This window comes from Mastigoproctus giganteus, chromosome 1 (genome assembly GCF_048544385.1).
Source record: "Mastigoproctus giganteus isolate SK-2022 chromosome 1, ASM4854438v1, whole genome shotgun sequence".
Lineage (NCBI taxonomy): Eukaryota > Metazoa > Arthropoda > Arachnida > Uropygi > Thelyphonidae > Mastigoproctus > Mastigoproctus giganteus.
This window is the reverse complement of record NC_143575.1, coordinates 39,782,324-39,798,836: the sequence shown is the minus strand read 5'-3', so window position 1 is coordinate 39,798,836 and position 16,513 is coordinate 39,782,324. Positions and strand designations below refer to the sequence as shown.

The 16,513-nt window shown below is 37.5% G+C and overlaps 1 protein-coding gene across 2 annotated transcripts in view; it reads right to left on the bottom strand.

Moving 5' to 3' along the window:
* The window catches only part of LOC150090726 (tripartite motif-containing protein 2-like), a 158,611-nt gene that overhangs the window by 76,121 nt on the left and 65,977 nt on the right, over positions 1 to 16,513 (bottom strand). For both annotated transcript variants that reach the window (XM_090372350.1, XM_090372356.1), the window contains one exon: positions 12,728 to 12,898. In XM_090372350.1, the coding sequence (XP_090228476.1) occupies positions 12,728 to 12,898 (171 nt within the window). The remainder of the gene's footprint in view (positions 1 to 12,727; positions 12,899 to 16,513) is intronic.

Sequence of the window (16,513 nt, the reverse complement as noted above, 5' to 3'; positions counted from 1 at the left end):
AAAGAATCACGCGCTGACGCAGGGATAATTCGTTCCGAAAGCAAGTTAATATGATATCTAATGACAAGTCGAGGTTAGTTCCTAAGAGAAAGACGCCCAGGTCGTGTCAATTATGTGGTATTTCCGGTCCTATCCCGTGAATCATGAACATTACATATCTTTGGAATGAGTAGACACTTTCAATCCAAGTCAACAACCTTATTTCCGCAGTTATACAATAATAATTGTCTAATGTTAAGTGAAAATCACATTTGAACAATTATTCCAGTAATCCGAAATGCGCTAATGAAATTCCTCTCGTGTTATTTTTAGTTAGAAACATTGCACTTTCCTTCTCATCTGATTAAAAAATTATATCCTCCCACCCCTCAACTTTTTCTTTTGCGACCTGTACCTTCTTGGATGCAGCCAATTTGGATTCTGTCGCAAGGAGAACTTATAGGCTGTTTTAAAAGGAAACCAATTCGGTTTCTCTGCGGTTTTACATTTCACAAACAGACAACCTAGCTTTAGAAGCTCTGAAACCAAGAGAAGCAACTTCACATCATGATGTTTCCTCCTGCCAAAGTCATTGCTGGGGCAATGCACTCCAAAAAGTAGTATCTTTCGGCCATGTTCCAAACCCATACTCGAATGTCTGACCAATCCACAATGCAATCCATTTGAAAGGTTGAAATGAATTGCATTAAAATGCAATGACCAATATAACTAGTGTACCTAAGTAATTAATTCTGATGCGAATCCTTGGCTTCTGGCAGTGATGGGGCAGTTATAACATTAACCAATCTAGTTGCAATTAAGATTCTCTCTTTAAATGTTTGATATAGCATCCAATAATCAAAAGCGTGAAATTTAAGTTCCGACTGCAGAGTTTAAAGGCTAATATTTGATCTCTGTAGTGTTTGCCCTGCCACTAGTCAAGTAGGACTTGCTTCACTAGTGTCAGAGAAATATCTGACCACTTTGGAAAGAATGGCGTGTAGCGAAGAAAAAGAAAATCCCACCAGAGTGCGCTTTCGAAAGGAAAAACCCAACCTCTTGACAATAGGCAACAAAAGAATACTTTCTCAGTTCACTTACGGCCTTCCAGTGAATACTTGTTTCATTTTACTTGTTTTTAATTTTTAATGAATAGTTGTTGTTTTACAAGTATTAATCTATCATCTTTTTTAAAAACTCATTTCTATTGTTTCTTGTATCACATTTAGTTGCATACAATATGATGGGTGATATTGCTATGTTTTCTTCTAAACAGTTTTTATGTAACCCAGGAACAGTCAAAACAGGATTTAATAAAGATGATTACAATACTGCAACGCTGATATTTAAACTGAAAACACGTTGACTTCTCTAAAAAGTACCAGCCTTTTTAAAAATATTATCCCAGAATCAAACCAATTGCATTGGACACTCCACGCATTGAGGAAAAATTAAAAAAAAAAAATAAAAAAAAAAATACATTTTTAACGCTTGTGTACCAACAAACGACCATGTTGGTACACACGAAATTTTCAATGTTTGCCAATTCCTGTGCTAGATTCAGCATGTCAAAATATGTAACCCAAACAATATTAAGATTAAAAATGGCATATTAGACATTTTGTTTTTATTTTACTTTTATCTGGAGCAACGAAAAGAAGATATGTATGGAAAAATATGACTACAACTGAATATCATTATCAATTCGTTATTGAAAGTAAATTTGTAGACTTTTCGCAGTTTCCGACGATGATTAATACCAGCTAGTTTTATAGGTAGCCGTATATTGGTGGCTTGGTTCTATTCATATATTTACGATTGTACAAAGAGCTAAACAGCCAAGCCATTTCCACCGCAGGTTCGTTCCCTCCTATTCTCTGTGGCTCGAACAACCCCGACAACCTGAATTTTAACATGCTTACAATAGAGTGCAGATAGGAAACTTGCAACAACTGAACTCCATTGGCATATTACTAAGAGATCAGAGCTAGCTCTGATAAGTCAAGTATCAAAATGGCAAGTGTGCAGTGGCTGGATTTTTTTTATTTGGTAGGGGAAACCTTATGGACAGATCAACTAACTCAGAAGTGAGTAAAAAAGTCAGGAAAAATTTTTCCTTCGGGTAGGATGGAAATAAAATATTTTTCTACCATCAGCATTGACCATTCTCAATTGCAGTTAAATTCTGCCACTTTAACAGTAACTATTTGTTATTATGACTTTCATTTACTTAAAATGTGTCATCCATTATTTTCGGATGACAACGTGTACTGTCTTGTATTCCAAGAGGTACGCTTATGGAGGTTTGGAAAACATTAACAATAGAAAAATAAACACATTCACTTTATATTACAGTAGTTAATTTAAATAAGGAGGTCATACATCAGTTGATGACATTTTCCAAAATGGCGGAGACTCTTTCGAAGATGACCACGTTCAGGCCTTCCTTCAACAAGTGATGAAATGGATCGACCAGAGAACACACGCAGACACAAATACCCGCATTTGTGTCTGCGTGCATATGTAAGAAATTACCGGGTGACCCTAATATAATAATAATAGTGATGAAATTGTTGCTAAAGTGCGTAAAAAATTCCTTCAGATTATGCCTTAGTATGCGTCGATTGTTAACAGGCTTTGTTCAAGATTGGTGAATTTTCACCGTCAAAAAGGAGGGTGGAACTGAATCTAAACTGCTTTGTTATTGATGATGAAATGTGGGTGTACGATTATGATCCCAAACGAAATGTCAGTCGTACTAGTGGACATCACCAAATTCGACCCAGAATAAAGCATGACAAGTTCAGTCAAATGAGAAAACAACGTTGCTTTGTTTTTTTTTTTTCTCCACATCGTTCAGAGTACTGTTCATTATGAATTTGTTCAGAACAGTCACTAAAAGAGGCTCTATTACAAAGAGGTTTCATTCGATTCGTTCAGGAGCAAACACCACTAGGTTTGAAAATGCTAGGTTTCTCTACCGTGATAATGCTCCTGCACTCAGCGCATTATTCTTCATTCAAGAATTCTCCTCTCCCCCCCCCCCAAAAAAAAAACATTCATCTAGTACCCAAGCCTCCTACACTGACCTTGCCCCATTCAATGCTTCAAGAAGTTCCAGGCACGTTGAGATACATTCCTATCATCAAGAGAAAAAACTACTTTGAAGAGGTCCACTTATAAGACTGTTGTAAGCACTCTTAGAACAGCTCGTACAAAATCATACATAACACTAATTAATAATTTTTGTTGGTGTTGGGAGCGTAGAATTATTTTGCTCATTTTTATAATAAAATGACGAACAACACTCACAGATTATTAAAAAGGAACTGCAGAAAAGTCAACCAGTGTCATATCAGTTTCGTAAAATTTACGCTTTCATGTAATTAGATTAAAAAACCCAATTCGGAGTGATACTTCGCTTAGAAGGTACTACATCCGATTCAGATATGGAGGATATCTATCATTTTAATGAATCAGTTATAGGAGGATGCTCCTTTTAAACAAACTGGAACAAAGTGTAGCTCACAATGGGAACATCAGAAGATGACACAGTAAGATAGTGTCAGCCCACAGCAAAGGAATGTTTGTGAGACTTATGTTAAACGCTCCTAATGTCGTGGGTCACTGCATGAAGTGTGTTTACTTCCCCCATTAGTGCGTGACCCTCCTCTACTTCCGGTATTAGAATGTACGAAGAGGGAAACTAGCAAGATATTTGAGTTAAGGCAGCGTAAGTAAGCTAGAAAGAGGGTAGGAAGTGGGGAAGGAAAGATTTCGTGATCTTGAGATCTAATAAGAAGGGAAATGCGAGTCCGCGCATTTCAGAAGGGTGTTAAAAAGAGGCCATGATATATATTTACAACCGAAATGTAACGGAAGGGAGGCGGGGGGGGATCTTTAACCTTTAACTCTGCCTAAGACGTTACCTTCCGATGGTTACGATCAAGAGATCTCCGGCAGTAGCGTGACAATGTCGATGTAGAACTTTTGCGTGATGTTATTTTGGTCGCTGTGACACCAATCGTGTTGTTTTTGCTTGGAAGATAATCGTATCTTTCATGTTCATAATCATCACGATCTTTTTCCTCTCATGCAGAAAGAGGATCTGAAAGATTATTCTGAAGAATTTATTATTTTTAAAATGGAAAATTCGTTGACAGATGGATTTCAGAATTAGATAGATGCATTTTTCTTATTTAATTAAGCTCTGTAACATTCCAGAAAGACAATGATGTTTGAATCCTATTTCAAGGGTACCAGGTAATAATAATAAAAGCTGACGATTTAAGCCTTTATTGTTTTTGTTTTTCAGAGCCATCGTCTTTCCAAATGATTGAAGCTCGAACAGGTTTCCTAAATAGAATCCTAATATAACCATTCACGATTTATAAGTATTCAAATGCTGTGAAAGTTTAATCCTGTCTATTAGATTCTAAATTCTGCCAACAGAAATTTCAATTGACAAAACTAAAAAAAAAAATATATCATTCTGAGAGCGATAAGCCTAAATGTGGGGCTGTATTTATCAAACTGGTTCAAATCCTGTTGGTGTTTTCCAGAAGTGCGGCCTAAAACTAAATTCCCATTAACTCCGCATAACATATACATTACCTTACAAATTTAGAGCTCTACGTTCCGATATCCGCACGTCCTTCCATCGTAGACAAATGAAGATCATGACGTGTCAAATAACATAGCAGGAAAGACCTATAAACTGCACCACCTGCAGCCTCGATGAAATCATTAAAAGTGCACCATGGGAAAAGCAAGCGATCTCTCAAGATGCATTATGATCGCTGTGGGCTGGAGTGGAGTTCACCTGTATATCGACGCAAACAATGATCTGAGTCTATGATCAATGGATATTATGAGACAAAAACCAGCAAACGAGAAAAACGAGTCCGGCCGGTGTGGTAGAGATTGTTTAGTGAAGAAAACTGCACTAAACAATGGGTACCAAATGCATTCTGCCTTCTCTCTTCGGGAACTGTTGTTTGGTTTTTAAAGCATTAGCAACTAAGACCATATTGCTCCGGGGATATGCGGTGGTCATTCCCTGACCTTTCCGCATCCTCCGTATTTGGTGGTTACGGGCTCAAACCCCGGTCTGATCAAGAAACGTGTGCTACGCACTGCTGCTCCTGCCCACCTGGCTACGGAGGCGCCCTTCGGGAGCGTCTTTCACCTGGACCACGATAGATCATTCCCAGATGATAATGCCATAGGGCGCGAACTGCGAAGGAATGATATACAAAACACTACAACGATATATATGTATCGTTGTAGTGTTCTGTAGTTTTGCTGACGATAGCACATTGCATTCCATCTTCCAGTTTGAGAAACCTTGCCCTGCTCAAACAGCTTGATAACTTAGGCAAAGATAACGTAGTTGTTTTCAATCCTTCAAAAACTCAGTCTTGTCTTTTATTTCGCAAAAAAGTATTCTTCTGCTCCTATACTTATCTTCGATGACACTGATTTCTAGGCAAGATCCTGTATCTCTATTGGGAATTACCGACTTCTAATCTCTCTTGCCATTAAGCACATTACAAATATTGCTTCCTCTTCATCTAAAAAACTGGGTTTTCTCTTTCGCTCTCGGCGTTACATTTTTTTCCAAACACTGTTCAGTCTGTACAAATCATATTCCATGGTAGGGCGAATTTTTTTTATTATTATTATTATTATTATCTGTTTATTTCCATAAGGAAACCACCCCGGGACGGCAAAGTGCCAGGAGGGTGCTAAGTACATATCAGGGTACGAGATACTACGTGCAGTGGGTTACATATACTGAACACGTAGTCTCGTCCCGAAATATTATATACACATTTTATGTTTAATACATACAGTATTTACACATTTATGATTGTGTACAAACATTATACAGCTCATATATTTACAATACATTAATAATTCCACATATAACTTACATATTAACATAACTGTTACAGAAGGTATATTTTTCCAGTCAACAGATTATTATTGTTCTTAAAGCAGAAAGCTTCACTTTTATTCACAATTCTTTAGTACTTTGCGGCCGATTCATATTTCGGTAAGTCTGTACGAATCCTGGAGATCTCTTTCCGGTATGTTGCATCCTCACACAGTTTTTCGGCATCTATCTGTAGTGAGTTAAATATTCTCGCTGCATTTGATGGGAAGAATCTTTGCAGGCTACTAAGATTGTTCAGGACTGAACGCAGTGGATTATTTACTTCTCCGCAACGTCTACCAGTGGCACGCGGTTTGACTAGAATATTATCCAGGACTGGAGCATCCACTCTGCCTGTGAGCATTTGTGCGAGAGTGTGTATGTTCCTGTTAATTGTCCGCTGCATCCAGGGTGTGATGTTAAGGTTTGAGTAGAGAATGGCCCTTGAGATAGTAAAAGGGTGGCCAGCAACTCTGTTAAGCCATCGCAAGAACCAGTACTCGATCCCAAGGACGGACTTATAATGTGAATCTGGAGCTGAAGACCAGATTTGCGAGGCATACATTGCAATTGGCAGGACACACATTAAAATGTACTTGGTCGCTAGCTGAGGATCCCTAATTCCTACCAGTTCCTGCCTAGTAGCCCATAAAGCGGCGAATATTTTTGTCTTCATATGGGCGAAGTGTTGAGCAAAGGTGAGTCTGTCATCCCACTTAAGACCCAGGTCCAGGTGAGAGTGCACTTTTTCCACACTAGACCCGTTCACAGAGATTGAGATGTCATTTTTATTCTGCTTGTAACTTATGGTCATTTGGGCAGACTTCTGTGCATTAATACGGAGCCCGATGCAATCCAGGTAGCTCTCAAATTCTCGGATTGTGCTATTTGCCATCTGGCAAATACTTTCTGCTGATTCATGGTCTTTGGAAGTGATGAAGAATTTTACATCGTCAGCATATGTTATAAAATTGTAGTACCGTGCAAGAAACGGCTCCAGGACGGCCGCGAAGAGAGTAGCCGAAAGAACTCCCCCTTGAGGCACTCCTTGCGAGATGGTAAAGCAAGATTGTAGCTTTTGGTGCTTAACAATAAGTTTCCTATGTTCTAGCAGGCTGGTTATTATAGTTAACAGATTTCCTCTTACATTAAAATAATTCTTCAAAATCGCAATGAGCGCTGGAATTGAGACGTTGTCGTAGGCTGCGGAGATATCCAAAAAAATAATATCAATTTGCTTTTTCTCATTTAGTGCTTTCTGCACGCGAAAAAGGGTTTCCAGTAAGTTTGTTATTGTTGATCTACCCGAAATAACTGAGTGCAAATGTGGTGGTCTATGGCTGAAGCAGTGTTGATTGATGGTGGGAAGAAGCGCTTTTTCGAATACCTTCTGTAGGGTGCAACTAACAGAAATTGGTCTGTAATCCTTAGCCAATTTTGGGTGTTTAATCTTTGGTATTGGGGTTACAATGTAATTTTTCCAAGCTTGCGGGAAAGCTCCTGACCTGATGATTTTCTGATAGATGTGCAGTAATAGATCTATTATAAATGGGCTACTTATTTTAAGGATGAACATTGGAAATTTGTCTGGTCCAACAGTGGCCTTATTGGGCAGATCGTTGATTGCTTTCATTACGCTCTCTTTGGTGATTTGTATTTCACTCAATGGAGGTCTTGTTGGTTCCTCTCTTGCCGAATAGTTTCGCTTGTTTAAATCTTTCAGGAATTCCAAAATTTTGTTACCATTATCAGTGTTCTCAATTTGATTCAGTCCATGCAGGTTACTAAAAGTGTTATTAGCCCATTCCTTGAAAATGCATTCTGTCATATTCTCTGTGCTATTTCTATTGCTAGTAATTCTTTTTGCTCGTTTTAGTTTGTTATGAATGACACTGCAGTGTGCCTGTCGTTTTGCTTTGATGAAATGTGCTCTTTCTTTCTTATAACGAATGTGATCGGCAGGATGACCCGTTCTTTGCCATTTTCTATACAGTTTTTGCTTCCTGAGGAAACTTTCTTTCAGTTGTGGGTTAAACCATTCTTTTGTTCTCTCAGATATTTTGATTTCTTTTGCTGCTCCTTCCAATGCTGTTTGGTATAGCTTTTTAGTGATCATTTCTAAAGCTTCGTCTACTGGCTTTTCTTGCAGGTCATTCCAGTTGTAACTAGTCAGGTGACTGAGAATGACCTCTGCATTAATATACTTCACGGAGAAAAGATGACGTGTCAAATAACATAGCAGGAAAGACCTATAAACTGCACCACCTGCAGCCTCGATGAAATCATTAAAAGTGCACCATGGGAAAAGCAAGCGATCTCTCAAGATGCATTATGATCGCTGTGGGCTGGAGTGGAGTTCACCTGTATATCGACGCAAACAATGATCTGAGTCTATGATCAATGGATATTATGAGACAAAAACCAGCAAACGAGAAAAACGAGTCCGGCCGGTGTGGTAGAGATTGTTTAGTGAAGAAAACTGCACTAAACAATGGGTACCAAATGCATTCTGCCTTCTCTCTTCGGGAACTGTTGTTTGGTTTTTAAAGCATTAGCAACTAAGACCATATTGCTCCGGGGATATGCGGTGGTCATTCCCTGACCTTTCCGCATCCTCCGTATTTGGTGGTTACGGGCTCAAACCCCGGTCTGATCAAGAAACGTGTGCTACGCACTGCTGCTCCTGCCCACCTGGCTACGGAGGCGCCCTTCGGGAGCGTCTTTCACCTGGACCACGATAGATCATTCCCAGATGATAATGCCATAGGGCGCGAACTGCGAAGGAATGATATACAAAACACTACAACGATATATATGTATCGTTGTAGTGTTCTGTAGTTTTGCTGACGATAGCACATTGCATTCCATCTTCCAGTTTGAGAAACCTTGCCCTGCTCAAACAGCTTGATAACTTAGGCAAAGATAACGTAGTTGTTTTCAATCCTTCAAAAACTCAGTCTTGTCTTTTATTTCGCAAAAAAGTATTCTTCTGCTCCTATACTTATCTTCGATGACACTGATTTCTAGGCAAGATCCTGTATCTCTATTGGGAATTACCGACTTCTAATCTCTCTTGCCATTAAGCACATTACAAATATTGCTTCCTCTTCATCTAAAAAACTGGGTTTTCTCTTTCGCTCTCGGCGTTACATTTTTTTCCAAACACTGTTCAGTCTGTACAAATCATATTCCATGGTAGGGCGAATTTTACATAGGTCCCACATCTGGGGCGGTGCCCTCAAAGTCTCTCTCAGGCTTCTAGATTCCATTCAAAAGAGGGCAATTAGGTTAATTAATGACTCATCTCTAACAGAGTCTCTCCACGTAATAAATGTTCTGTTTCTGCTGAAATGCTTTTTCTACAGATACTTCCATGGGCACTGTTCTTCTGAATTGGCTTCTATAATTTCCGCTCTCTTCCAAAGCAATCCGAACATGTGCCGCAACCATTCAATCCTTTTACTGTCCAACTTCAAACTCACAGAACCAACTTTTCTTCTTCCTCATTTATTTCTTCAACTTCCGTTTTCTGGAACAACCTCCCTTCATACGTTTTCCTGAAAGTTCAAGTCTAATGCTAATAGGTATATTCTTTTATCTTCTCAACTTTAAACCCATGCACGGTACTAAGTCCTATAGGTTCTAATACCTCTCGTGCTTGGGGGTCTCAAAAAAAAAAAAAAAACTGAAATAACGACTTGTTAAAATACATTTGGCAATGCAAATGTATTGTTTGAGGGTCTGATTACATGGGGCATTTCTTGTGCTGATTGAACGACTGATCAGAATTGGACACCAAAGGATACACTCTCCCAGTTTTATTTTGGAGTACCGACGCCATTAACTTCCAGCGCTCACTCTACATCAGCGGTAATTGCGTGAAGCACGTTTTTCTTACTTTTGCGTGTATCGTTTTCAACGGTGCACGAGTTTAAACATATACTTCTGGGTGATAGAAAACCTCTACACGAAGTTGAATTGTAAGCAATACGTTTAATAATAAAATAAAGGATTTTACTTAAAGGTAAATATACTACATACATTTTGATTAGGAATTAATATTGTAATAACATATCCGTGACAATCAAAAAAGTGATAAACAACAAATGGCGTTTAAAACTTTATTTATTTATTTATTTATGTTTTTTTTATAGCAGCTTCTCTTTTAGCAGTTAGATCAATTGATTTTAGATGAAAATTGAGAGGCTATTAACTTTACTACGTCTGAAGTCCCAAAGTTCGTACTGGATGTACATATAACAACAAGAAGAGTCTGACATCCCAGGATCATTAATGTCTATGCGATTTCCCTAATAGCTGGACGTCAAACAGTGACAGGAAATCTCTCTCTTCTACTCTCAGTTGGCAGACGAACAACAATTTCAAGGATAAATACAAAAAACTTCAGGAAAACGCGACTCTATGAAAGATGGCTCGCAGTATGTTTCCTCCCATCCCCACACAAAAGGGTTGAGATTCAATCTTGAAACACATTATACACGTGTTCCCCTCTCTCTAAAAGCAGGAAAACGATACCATTATTTGGTGATCTGGAAAGGCATTATGAGAAACTATTTCGCCGATCTTTACAGTTTTGAGGAAGGCATCAAGACTGATCAAAAGATATAGGGCCTTTCCTTGAACCTTATGTGAAGCTTTTATAAGTGCCGTAAGTCCCGAATTGTTTTAAGGGATGACAATGCTCTTTTATATAGGATCGGCTACTAGATGAATCCTTTAAGGCGTATTCTTCAGATGGAGTTTGAGGTTTTAGGGGCTTCAGCAACAGACCATATTGCGCCATTATGTATTATGTCTGCACCAGTGTGTATCCACAGGCCGAAAAATCTGGAATAACAAACCGGGAAAACCCTACTCACTCCACCTGAGATCGATTAACCGCAGTCCCCACTGAAGAGGACTTTACAAATGCCTCCAACCTTCGATGGGAATCGAACCAATGGCGAAATCTCTTTTCGGTCACGGAGGGCTGGGATGGCGTGGCCCAGATATCCGAACATCAATCCGACTGAGTTCGAATTGGACTGCACCTGGTCTCCACTCAGAATTGCCCATTCTGGTAGAGGAGTGGGACGTATTACAGAAAGTTCGTGTCATTGGAATTGTAAAGGGCATGAAGGCTCGTTGTCAGGAGTGATGATACTCCCTGTTAAACTTCTGAATTATGCAGGACTGCACCTCCACCCAATTTTAGGTGATCATGATTATAATGCACGAAAAGAGGTTTATTAATTTAAAACCCAGTACAACAGAATCTTATTAATAACACCTATCCACAAAGCATATGATAGATTTTGTAACATTTTACCGCCTCAAAGGATAGAATGTGCGAGGACGCTGATGTGCATAACATTAATATGAATAGATGATATTTAGGGTAACTTTCTCATTAATATTATGCTACATATTAATAAACAGGGAACGATGTAATATAATTAAGGCGTCGTCTGTAACGAAGTTTATTTTTGATTTTTTTTTTCTCTGCTAGCAAACAAGAAGTGACCTCATTTCGAAAGACCGCTACCCTTAATTTATTCGAGTGATATACATGGACACATGACACTTTTTGTAGGAGAAAAATATTTTAGAAGCGCACGAAATTGTGCATATATTTTCAATACAGTGAAACACAGAAGTATACACAGCTGGATACACAAATGTATACACAGAAGCTGGATACACAGAAGTATCCAGCTTAATTATCGGAACTATTTCTCGCTTTTGAAAAAATAATTTAAATAAAAATTTGCTAAGTTTCATTAGGTGTTGTAATTTTTTTTTTTTTTTTATCCTCTACTGTAATTATATTTTTGGACAGAATTTTTAGGTGAAAATGCGCAGTAAGAATAAATTTCTTAAACGCAGATATTTCTGAAGCACTGGAAACATGAGATGAGGAAGTACGCACAAGTTCATTTAACGCTAACACGTTCTGAATTAGTAAGATGTACTTTTAGTAACAAATTCGACAAAAAAAAAAAAAAAGTAAAGAAAGAAAGAAGGAAAAAACTAGACTGGACCGCTCAGTCATGCATTTCAGAAATTTATTCTGAAACGTATTACTGTACCATATTTCTCATAAGAAGCAAATCACAGCCGCCATCTTGCGGGGAGAAGTCTAATAATATTCAAATAATGTGATTGATTTGATTTGATCTGATCTGATCTTTAATCATATTTATCTGCAATATCCTATTAAACTCATGGACCATGAGATGAAAAGGAATGATAAACCCATATTTAAAACAGCAATTAGTACCTGAAAGAAAGCCAGTGTGGGTCTTCGTTCAAATTATAAGAAATGATAAACTGAATGTATTTTGTAATGTTATTCATTAAAATTAATAAAAACTTCTTCTAATGAAACAAAAAATAATGTTTTATTATAAGATAATAAAATTATAAAAGAAAACTAATAAAAAAACAAAACGATGAATACTTTACCGTACCTTAGAATTAGATCATCAAGTCGTACAATTAAAAAATATCTAAAATTATTTCAGCTGCAGTTTAAACAGCTTTTAACTAAAAAAAAAAAAAACACACAACTTTATTTCCATAGATTTGTAATATTTTTTACCAATTATATTGTTTATATCTACCTTATTTTTTATAACAACTTGTAATATAATATTTTATGATTTTTGAGCTGAGACAATAAATAACCAATTAAAAAATTGTTCTTCATAATGCACTGTCTCAATCAGCTGTCACTGCCCTATCATAACAATTTATTATTATCAATCCATATGAAAACACATTTTCACAATACACAAACACGCAACTTACCTTTGGATTCGTGTAGCGGTCCAAGCAAATGCCGCATTTTAGGAATTGAGCGTTTATTTGTCGTACAACCGGTGTGGCATGGTTATTGGAAAGACGGCTAGTCGACATGTCACAGTGGATTTCCGCCAGTCGGGAGCGGAGATCTCGACACGGTTCACTGATCCGGCTATGCTATTAAGATGAGAACAGAAATTAGTTGGTCCTGCAGCTAACCTTGGCATAAGATAAGCACAACTTTAAATGAGTCACTAGATAACGAGAAATAATGAGTCACCTCAAAAATCAATAATTGGACTAGTATGACGTGTCTGGACTAGGAAGCAAATTTTCTCCTTTTAGGTTTCAATTTAAGAAGAAATATAAATGGTGCCGCGAATCCACAAAAACGTCATTTTCAAAAGTCACTTCACTTTTTTTTTTTTTTTTTTTTTTTTGATTGACAGAAAAGCTTTGAAAATCGAAATTCACATTTTTTCCGTTAAATTTAAATTAAATATTTTTAATTTAATGTTGTATTCTGTAATAATTCACTTACTGTACTTTATTGTAATGACAATATTTATCTAATTTTAAAAAGTATGTTTTAAAACATTATTTGTCAGAGGTCAATTTCACTGAATAATATTTCTTGTTCACACCAGATGGCAGTTATACGTTACTCTGTGTGTTGCCTACTCTAGAAAATTTTATTTTAATCTACTTTAAAAGCTCAGACGGAGTTTAAAAAATTCTGATAATACATATGATAATAAGTATTGATAATTTTCCTTTCTATTAATATGTAAAGCAGATCAATACAGAAGATAACATTGCATCTTCGGCGGATATATTTATAAAATAAACTGCAAGGATGTCTCAAATGAAAACGAGATTTTTTAACCAATAACTGGTACTTTATTTGAAGAGTTTCTGCTCTTCCTCGTCCCTCCCTCGATCCTCCGAAAATATGGAAATCAAGACTGCAACGGAGGATGCTCGATCAGTTCCTAATGCAGTTTCTTGTTGGTTCCCTTAGTGCAGTAGTCCTCAAACTACTATCTCCACTGGGATAATGCATAAAAAACGCACGAAACTGAATATTTTTATAAATAAAATTCTAAAAAATAAAAAAAACACGCAACAGAAATATTTTTATTTATTTCTTTATTTTTAAATTTTTGTACTTACTAGATAATACAGAAATTGCTTTGAACAGCAGCTTATATACAAGCAGCCCATGCAAGTGTCTAGCGTTTCCAGGTCAAAGGCAGATTATTTCTTGACAGATACCCGCTTGAGAACCAGCTATTGGTTTACAACTGGTCACAGTCATGTGTTAGCTTCACATCATAACGCGTTGGAGCCTGAACTACGTCTCATGTACAGTCAATGCAGTATAAGAATTTATTACCCTTAACTATTTCCTGTGTTATTTTAGTTAAAATAGTTATTAATTCGGAAAACCTGCATGGTGTGGACAGAGCCATGACTGATACCCAGTTCCCTGGAGACATATAGATGTCGACGAACACTTTTTCCATAGACATCAATTTGTACTAAACAGACGCCATCTGCTGTTAGAAACCGAATAATACTGCACTAGTTGAGACGGGACCCGTCACTCTGAACTCCATGTGCTGGGCATTACTACCTGCATATACATGACGACCAATGTGTTCCGCTGTTCAGTAGAAGCATCAGTACTGATTATCAGTTAAGGTGTCACGTAATCAAAGAAATATTCTCGTTATTTTTCCTTGATAACATTCCTTAACACCTTACTTAATAAACAGTGGTAGAGGAGTAACATGACCCTATTCAGATACTTGTCAGAATATACTGAAGCACGCCTTTTTTGGACTAAATTACCCCCCCCCCCAAGCACTACTTGCTGCTATCATTGAATCGGGAAAGAATACAGTTGTCGAATAGCAAAATTCAGGTCGATCAGTGATGAAATTATTTTCCATATTCCACTGTTTAAACACAGGAGTAACGTAAAACCCGCCATTCGACAACTTTTCTAGGGTAAAGTGGGCTACTAAATTACAAATTATGCCGTCTCATCCACCAGACAGACAGCAATCAAAACATTTATGAAAAGGCTAACTATAGCCCAAACGGTCATATCCCCATTACATTACTGATCTTAAACAATTAGTAAACATAAATGATTCTCAGATTAATACAGCGACATTATCTTCGTATTGATCTCGCAACATGTTCACAATATAGTACTTTATATGGAGCTTACTATAGTATGGAGACCAGACAAAACTAAACACACACACACACACAAACAGCGCTATACTCGTTTCTGGCTATTTTACAGAGTTCTGTATCCATCACAGTGTACTACGGAGGAGTTGGACTGGCGTTCAGGAGCCGACCAACATAAGACACATTATAGAAATGAAATTTAATAAACAAAAACAAAAGTATTCCTATTGTTATTATACATATGTGGAGATGTCATTATATCTGTCTTAACAAGTGATCGTTCCTAGAAAATATTAGAACCAAGATGAACACAAAAACGCAAATAAAATTATTTAATGCACAGATACGGAACAGAATTTCCAGGAAAACGTATCCCTGGATTGTATCCGTCGTGTGTGATCTCCATAATTAGCAGTACAGGACCAACATCGGTTCCTTTGGCCGAAAATGAGACTGTTAATGCTGAAGGTATAAATTTTCATTCTTGAGTTCAAAACATGCTTTTTTTTTTCTTTTTTTTTTTTTTTAAATCTAGTTACCCGATTTGCATGTTGTAACAGGTTGTATGCGACTTTGTTTATGGCAGTGGTTCCCAAACTTTTGTCACACTTGTCGTTAAATACTATATTCGTAGCACACCTAAAGAGAGATTGCTATTGAACTTAGTGGAGTTTTCACTAATCACGCAGCACACTTGAAGGAAGTTGCGAGCCATCGAAGTGTTGGGGCACTCAGTATGGGAGCTACTGGTTTACGAGGGCAGACATTGATTTAGTTTCACATTACAAATATTTGGTTCTAGATATATTTGTATTCAAAAATGTATTCACGTTTTGTATGTTCCTTGATTTCAGTACTAGTATGTACATTGTGCGCACGTAGTAATGCAGGTTGTTGTTCCTTCTTCCGAATTAACAACTATTGTATTGCAGTGATAAGCATATATACATTGCATGGTGTTGTGACATTCCTATGTCCTCCGTAGCCGAGTGGTCAGGAGCGGGAATGCAGTAGCATGCGCTCCTTGAGTAGACGGGTTCAAGCCCCTCACTGCTGAATACGGTCGATCTGCCAACCCACACTGGACCAGCGTGGCAGACTATGGTCCATTTCCCTTAGCATAAATTGTTGAGAAGGCTTCCATCCTGCAGTGGGTTGATAAGGGCTGCAGTTTACCTTTTTTTTTTTTTTGTCCTTGCTGTAGTGCAGTGGTTGCTAACGCTGTTCTTCCACACTGTGTGGACAAAGCCTGAATTTGAGTCCAGTCCGAACGAGAATAACTTTTTTTTTCACGCCGTGGACGAAATAATCGAACGTCAAGTCATCAAAGTTTGTTTATTCCAGAAAGTGGGGTTTTTCATCCAGCGAACCGGACCATAGACTAACGATTTATGGACATAATATGCTGGTGACGTCTTTGTTGAACTGTGCAAAAACATTTCATGAATAGCAAAGTATTTTATTTAAAAGAGAAACATTAGTGTATCATTTTTAAAAGAATTAATGAAATTAATTAATGGTGCATTTTTCCTGGGATCAGAAAACATTGTGGCTTGACCCCTGCTGCAAAATTATTTTGAATGGTCC